The sequence below is a fragment of the Chiloscyllium plagiosum genome, chromosome 22 (assembly GCF_004010195.1).
Source record: "Chiloscyllium plagiosum isolate BGI_BamShark_2017 chromosome 22, ASM401019v2, whole genome shotgun sequence".
NCBI lineage: Eukaryota > Metazoa > Chordata > Chondrichthyes > Orectolobiformes > Hemiscylliidae > Chiloscyllium > Chiloscyllium plagiosum.
Genome location: NC_057731.1, coordinates 38,636,819 through 38,644,996, shown reverse-complemented (window position 1 = coordinate 38,644,996; position 8,178 = coordinate 38,636,819). Strand labels below are relative to the sequence as shown.

Here is an 8,178-nt window from a genome sequence, read left to right as displayed (position 1 = left end):
ATAGGGTAAATGGGCAAAGTCTTTTCCCTGGGGTCAGGGGAGTCCAGAACTAGAGGGCATAGGTTTAGGGTGAGAGGGGAAAGATTTAAAAGAGACCTAAGGGGCAACTTTTTCACACAGAAAGTGGTACATTTATGGAATGAGCTGCCAGAGGAAGTGATGGAGGCTGGTACAATTGCAACATTTAAAAGGCATTTGGGTGGGTATATGAATAGGAAGGATTTGGAGGGATATGGGCCGGGTGCTGGCAGGTGGGACTAGATTGGGCTGGGATATCTGGTCGGCATGGATGGGTTGGACTGAAGGATCTGTTTCCGTGCTGTACATCTCTATGACTCTGTGACTGAGGAGAATTACAAAAGTGCTGCTAGGACTGGAGAACTTTAGCAATGATAAAAATAATTGGAATGGGTTTTGTTCTTTGGAGCAGAGGAAGCAGAGGAGACTTAATAAAGATGCCTCAAACTTTGAGGGGCCTAGATAGATGCACATATAAGAAGGACTTATTTCTGTTTGCAGCAAACTCAATTACCAGGGATTATACATTTAAGTTGAAGAGGGGTAATTTTTTTTCTGATACAGATGGTGTTGAGGATCTGGAATTTAGTGCCTAGACGTTTGATAGAGGTAGAAATCCTCATTACATTTATAAACATTTTGGTGATGCATATGAGTGTCATAATCTACAGCGTTGTGGATGAAGAGTTTGAAAGTGGCAAAAGTTAATAAACTTTTCAGCTATTATAGGCACAACAGTCTGCATAAAATCCTTCTTCACTACAACATTTCTATGCTTCCTGTCATGGGATTCAATGTGAAAAGGGTCATGATGTTATTCAGTTATCTGGGGATGGTCTGTGATACCCACATGCCATGAATAATGTTTTAAAAATTTGGAGAGCAGCAGATCATTATGAAATAGGAAGTAGTGGAAAACAAAATCTACTGCTCTATCCCAGAAGGAAAAAGCAGTAAAACTTCCAAATGGTGCATACTGGTCTGACTTGTTTTGAATATCTCAGAACAGTGTTCCTCTACAATCAGTGCATCCATTTCCAAATATTAAATTGTTTTACTGGTTTCTCCCTCTGCATCAGTAACATCACCAACATACAGTAACAAATATTTCCTGTATTTGAAGAAATGAAACAACCAAATACACCTGATTGGGATCTCCAGTACAAGACTCAGTTTATAGTGTTTCTTTGTCACCTTACTTCTTATTTTTGCTTTCAGTTTACTTCTCCTTTCTCTGAAAGATGCTAGGGTCAATTTATAGTTTGTAAGCTTCTAAAAGATGTCAGTCCCCACAGATCAAGGGCAATGTCTTTCTGTCTGTCCATTTTAACAGAAAAGAAAATGGATGGAAAATAATAAGACAAGTGCCTGAAATTTCCCAAAATTTTTTTGTATAATAATTGCTCTGCAGTAGAACCACACAAATTAAAACACAGTCCTGGTGATCTATACAAAGCCGTCAGTACTCAGTTCAATAGTGACTGAGTGAGACAATGTAGAAGCAGTACATTCCATTTATACTCATTTATGTGGAGTTTTACTTACCTAAAATATTGCAACTATAAGAATTTTAAAACATTATACAGCTAAATATTTATCTGAATGAAGCGGACATATCTTCTGTCCAAGTGTCTCAATTCAAAAGATACAAATCAAAGGCTTTGCATGTAGATACAATGAATTACAGTTTTCTATTTTGCTATACTTGATGTAAATAAACACGTAAATTATTTTCTTCTAAATATAATTGCTAATTTTATAGTTTCCATTTGTGAAATTTGCTTTTATTCAGCATCCGGGAGAGGATTCCGATACAGTGGCAATGAGAATGAAAGAAAATGAACTTTACTGTTCACATGAAGGAGGTAAAGCATGGATTCCTTCTTTTCATAATTATAAATACTTTTCATAATAGTTCACAAGTTTGGGTATCATTTTGGTTCGATGAAAATCTAGCAAGACTTGTATTTTCCAATTGAAACAAACAGCTTATCTTGTCTCTGTGCTGTCACTTAATCTCACATTATCAAACATTAAGTGTTATCTAGTTAAGTTATAATAAGATAAATGCATTCAGAATTTTCTCAGGGAAAGATGGTAGCAAAAGTCAAATTCAATCATCTTTCAGAGTGACAAATTAAGGCCAAAAAAAATCTAATTATCTTAATAGTTTACCCATTCTTAGACTTGTATATGGCCAGGGCATTGTTCATTGCTTTTATGGCAAAACAGTGCTTTAAGATTAATTCTGGTTTAGATTAGATTACTTACAGCATGGAAACAGGTCTTCGGCCCAACAAGTCCACACCCACCTGCCGAAGCGCAACCTACCCAGACCCATTCCCCTACGTTTACCCCTTCACCTAACACTACGGACAATTTAGCATGGCCAATTCACATAACCTGCATGTTTTTGGATTGTGGGAGGAAACCGGAGCACCCGGAGGAAACCCACGCAGACACGGGGAGAATGTGCAAACTCCACACAGAGAGTCGCATGAGGCGGGAATTGAACCCGGATCTCTGGTGCTGTGAGGCAACAGTGCTAACCACTGTGCCACCGTGCCGTTGATTTGAACCTAGTAAAAAAAAATACGATTGGCTAATATGGATGAATGGGATACCACAGAAGCCATTACCAAGTCATCCTTTATTTATACGTGGAATTTCCTTGACATGGATCAAGCTCAGGTCCCTCAGAGGCAGCTCTCAGGGTGAACAGGATGTCTGTTCTTATCTGTCAGCCAGGGTTCCCTGATTGAACCAGATTAACAGCCCCAACCAGGGAACTCATATTCTATGAGGTCCACCTGGATGACCTTGTTACAATCACTACAATGGATTAATCTGTAATATTATGCTGAGATATCACAACCAGATTCCTTTAGAGTCAACTTCTACACCTTGGTGGAGGTAAAAATTTCTCGGACATCAACACAGAACAAAAAGGAGTCTACTTTTTTAGAACAGGATGCTGTGACTGATAAGCAACCAACTAACAACATGGAGAAAGTGAAAGAAAAAGTATCAGCACCCTTCTGGTCAACAGTAATTGCTTGATCACAGTAAATGTTTTCTCATTGTTATCCCTATGAGGTTGGGATAAAAAAGTGGATGTCTTCTTCTACAAAGTTGATCTTAAAAATGAATACAGTCACCTTGAAATTTGTTCATAGACACATACATTTTATGGTACCTATTATTCTATTTTTGTGGTTAATGGCTTAAGTGTAGTTTAGTAAATTCATTCCAATTTCAAAAAATACATTAAAAAGTGTATATTTATAACTTCAGTACATGAATAATTGGTTTTGTTTACTAATAATATTGTGTATATCTTGTTAAGTTCAAGCATTATACTGTTGAATGTGAAATAGAATTTCATTTGAAACTTGCACAGGTTTTGTTGTTTGTAGGCTGAATAGTATAATAGTGTAATAATGTTCACTAAGAATTAAATATTATTGAATGGATCAGAAACAAGGGTACGTAACAGGTTTATTTTAAATGGGTCAACAGTCCATTAATGTAATAGAGAGAGAAATCTTGGGTGAATGTGTTAAGTATTTGGATAAGAATGTTTCATAGTCTCGTGTTAAGGTGAAGCCTTTCATTTTAATAAAACAAATTCAAACCCCTGTTGTGAGGATACCCAAGCTTTCAGAGTTGCATTTTGGCCTTATTTTAATGAAGCAAGGTTGAGGTAGACGTAATGAGTAGTCTGCTTCAAAACTAATAAAGTAAACAGTTTATGAGGCCTTGGGTTTTTTTTTCTGAAGTCAGAACAGTAGAAGCAGCCTGAATGGGTAGGGTCAAGCTCCCACAGAATCAGGGTTTTTAGTTTTAGTTTTTCAGTAGTAGTTTCTGCTGGGATCTTGAAGCGGGATGTGGAAATTATTTTTCCTCTCTCTGTTACAGTTAAAAGCTGGAGTTCTCTTCCTGCTGTTAGAATTGCATGTGCTATAACCTATTTTACTGAATTTGTTTTTCCAAGAGTATGTTTACAGGATGATTCTATATTAAGACATTTAATTAGCAATAGCTAATATCATTTTGTGAAGCATTACAACAAAGTTACAGATAAGCTAATTCTTTTATTTTTAGTTTGTCCATATTCTAATTACAGTATGTGAATAAAGTATGTTTTGTTTCGAGCCTGGTAGTTTGACCAATCGAATGCATCCAGAACACAACTTACACTTACACTTACATTTAAAATAAGAAAATGTCAGGGTTTAGACTATCTTTTTAATATATTTGAGGGTTCATAAGAATGTCTATACTGTGATAAAGATTATGAAAAATTGCTTGATTGTACAGAATTGATTGTACATTGCTAAAGGGAAAGAAGTTGAAACTTTTAGTCTTGCAGTCAACAAGCTATATAAGAAATAGACAGGAATAAAGGGATATAATTTTATACAGCATGAGAAAGGGTGCTGATTAATTGGATCATCACTGGCATGGAGGTAGAGTGAGAACATTTACCTGTCAATCTTAATTCAGGTAGATGCTAATCTCTCACCGTACTGCTATGGAAAGATTGACTGTCTCCATGTCCCCTTTTTGAAAAAAAATGCATCGGATGCACAAATTACTTTTGCCTACATAAAACATCATTCTTGCTGTGACTGTCAACATTGAAGGGCACATTGGTATCTTTGGCCACAGAATTTCAATTGTGCATTCAGCTTCAGTGGGTTGGGATTAGAATAGTTTGTAAGTACAGTGGGCACTCACGTCTCTTTTACTTCAAAAGATAACTATTTGTTAAACAGAACTCAACTTAACGTTTTTCAGTAATTTCAGTTATCTAGATTTCATACAACTCACACACCACGGATTACAAGCTCCTCAGATGTATGCAACTAATTCAAAAGCAACTCTTCATTAATATATTTAATTGTTTTATTCCCTTACTCCAGTCAGTCTCAGGCATCCCTTCAGACAATATTAGATGATAACAGATTCTTTTTTTTTCTTTTATATTAATCAAACTATAATAATCAAAAAACACAAACATAACATATATAATGACAACAAATTATATTCCTTACTTTAAACTTTCACTTTAAAAATACCAACAATCCTTGTGCCAATATAAAAAACAGCTTCTTAGAATTTGACGTTTTCATACCAAAACAATCAGATTGCTGACAGTAGTTATCCAACGATTTCAATTTGGAGGTCTCTCCATTCTCCACCACCTGTTTTAAAACTGCACTATCGATCCTCAGTCTCTTTCATTCACACGTTTCACTCAGCGTATGTTACCCCATAGTGACTTATTGTCTCTGTAACACTGAATGGGTATAGTTGCTGCATTCATTTTAGAATTTCTTCCAATAGTTTTGCTAAAAAAATGCCTCATCAAGTGCATAATCCTCTACTGCTAAGGTCCTTTTTAACCTACTCTTCAAATCTTTTAGCTTCCCAAGCTAAAGAGCAATATTTACCTGCCTTTCCCAGAAGAAAAGTTATAACCCTCCTGCACTTGAAAATCCATCACAGAGATTTGCATGAGACACATAAATAAAAATCAAAGTTTTATGTTGCTGGCATCTCCCAATCATGAAAATTTCAAAACACAATTTTTCACTTTTAATATTTTTAATGTTTAGTTTCCCTGAATAACAGTTTCTACCTTGGGATTTTTTTGTAGTTGTACTCAACTCTAACCCTTCAAAAACAGGCGTCTGGCCTTGTTTGGATGCCCTGCCAATTCAGTGATGCAATGAGACTTCATAATACCTTCATTTCAGTTTTGGCAGCTACGGCATTTATTTGCGAAGCCTTACTTTAACAATTAGCAAATGGGGCTAACATTTTCCAAAAAAAGGATTGCTGATGCAAATTAATACTTGATTCATTCTGTCTGATTTCCAAATCAATGTACTTAAAGGCTGCAGAATCCTGACTTCCCATTTTGAATCAAAATCAGAAATTGCTGGAGAAATTCAGCAGTTCTGGTAGCATCTGTGAAGAGAGAGCAAAATTAATGTTTCAAGTTCGTTAACCCTTCTTCAGAAGCGCGGCAGTTCTTTGTTTTATTTTCCCATTTTGAATTCTGCTTTAAGCCCATTTAAACGAATACTTTCAAATTCATTGCTCCCACCCCATTAAGAAAATCGACTACAGTCAGTTCTGCTATAACGCAGGAGTTCCATTCTCCTGCAATCCCGTGTTATAAAAATAATCATGTAATAGTTGCATCATTTAAACTAATGGGGTTAGAATTGCATTATAACCAAAAAATACAATTTAAAAGTTTGAGCTTTAGAAATGGTGTCTGCAACTCGTCAACTGTGTTATAGCGAATTCGCATTAAAATTCATGTTATAGCAGAAAGGCCTGTAAACATCTTATACAGATGCCTGAAAGCTGTTTCTTATGATGCTAGTAGGACATGGTAAGGTCTGAAGACGACCCAATTTTAATAAGACAAACCTAACTGAGAAGACCAAACTCCAGAGGCATCACTTAGGCTATTCACACACTTATTTAACTTCCAAAGTGTCCCCACTGCACTTGGTGCCTCTTTTGGAGGACGAAGAAGCAGTCCTTTCTAAAGCTGATCTCCCTGCTGAAATGCAGCTTTAATATCAGTTTGAACATTTCAAACATTTGTTGCTAACAAAGCTGAAAAAAAAATTGTTTTCCTGCGGTTGCTATATCTACCTTTAGGTCTTGATGCTCCAGTGTTTTTGGCCACTAAGACTTCCCAATTACATCGTGCTTTGATCCTGGTGGTTTAAACAATGTTTCTTGTCCCTTGTTAAATGAGGTCCTCTATCTTGCCTTCTATCTCTTTGTGGATTGCTACCACTTGATCTCCCTCTCCTATTAATAGCATGTGTGTATGTGTACATGCGTATGTGTGAAGTTATACCAACAGTTCATAGTTATTTACTTGTGGCTAGAGTCTAATTACAAGTTAAAAAAATTGTCATTGTTGTTAAATTCAGAAACCTAGTCCATGCTTTTTGTTAACCTGGGTCTAAAAGAAAGGCAAATTGGGCTATTCTGCATACTTTTAAAAACCTTTAACTTCTGTGATGACTCAGGAGTAACAGGGCTTTATTTCCAGCACATTACCTCAGTGAGAGATAAAATGTCTCAGGCTTGCTGCAGTACTACAGCAAAGTTCAGTACAAGCAGGAAGAACAGCATCTCATTTTCCACTTGGGAACTCTCCAGCCTTCTGGATTCAGTATCAAGTTTAACAATTTTAGGGCTTGAGAAATCTTCTCCCATTTCCTTACCCCAATCCTGACACACCAGATTTATTACACACAACCCATTGTTAGCCATTAATAGTCCCCATTAGCAGCTGTTCATTCTTCTGGGCTGACCGTTATCTACTCCTTTGTCTGTCCATCTGTGTTTCTCTCCGTTTGGGCTCTATCTACACCTGTCATTTACACCTTATCCCTTCCCCACCCCTCGATCTTCAGCATAAAAGCAACAACTTTTCCTAGCAACCATCAGTTCTGAAGAAGAGTCATTGGACCTGAAACATTAACTCTGATTTCTCTTCACAGTTGCTACCAGACTTACTGAGTTTTTTCAGCATTTTCTGTTTTGTTCCATGCCAAATCTGTATCATTTAGGTAAGCATTCCATCAGATGTTTTGTTTATGTGCTGTACATTTTTAATTAACTACATATCTCAACTCTCTCTTTAGACCTCTTGTACTTATAATTTTTCACATTTAAAAAGTGTTTTGTTTTAGCCTTTTTAGATTCAAGACAAGTGACCTAATATTTGATCTCATCTTTTGTTCATTCACTGCATCAATATCTCTTTCAAATTTCCATCTACACTACATACAATTCTCTGACCTTTTGTGTCATTGGCACATCTGAACATGCAATATTCAATCCCACCATGGTGGATAATTGAAACTCCAACACAGATCCTTGGAGGATATCTCTAGTCACATCCTACCAATTAAATGAATGACTGAACAATTTTATTGACATGTGCATTTTACATACAAATACAGTGGAAAGCTTTCATTTGTCACCATGATTTGGCGCCATTTTGAATAATTTAAGAATAAGGAGAAAAAAGATATAGTTTATAGAGGGATACAATACCAGTCCATTAAATCTATTCTCTGTCTTTTGGCCTTAGGCAATTTGTTAACGAGGTCCATA

The 8,178-nt window shown here is 36.3% G+C and overlaps 1 protein-coding gene across 1 annotated transcript in view; it reads left to right on the top strand.

The window, feature by feature from the left end:
- LOC122561219 (docking protein 1-like) overlaps window positions 1-8,178 on the top strand; it is a 50,493-nt gene that overhangs the window by 6,682 nt on the left and 35,633 nt on the right. The window contains exon 3 of the mRNA XM_043712815.1: window positions 1,811-1,883. Coding sequence (XP_043568750.1) covers window positions 1,811-1,883 — 73 coding nt within the window. The remainder of the gene's footprint in view (window positions 1-1,810; window positions 1,884-8,178) is intronic.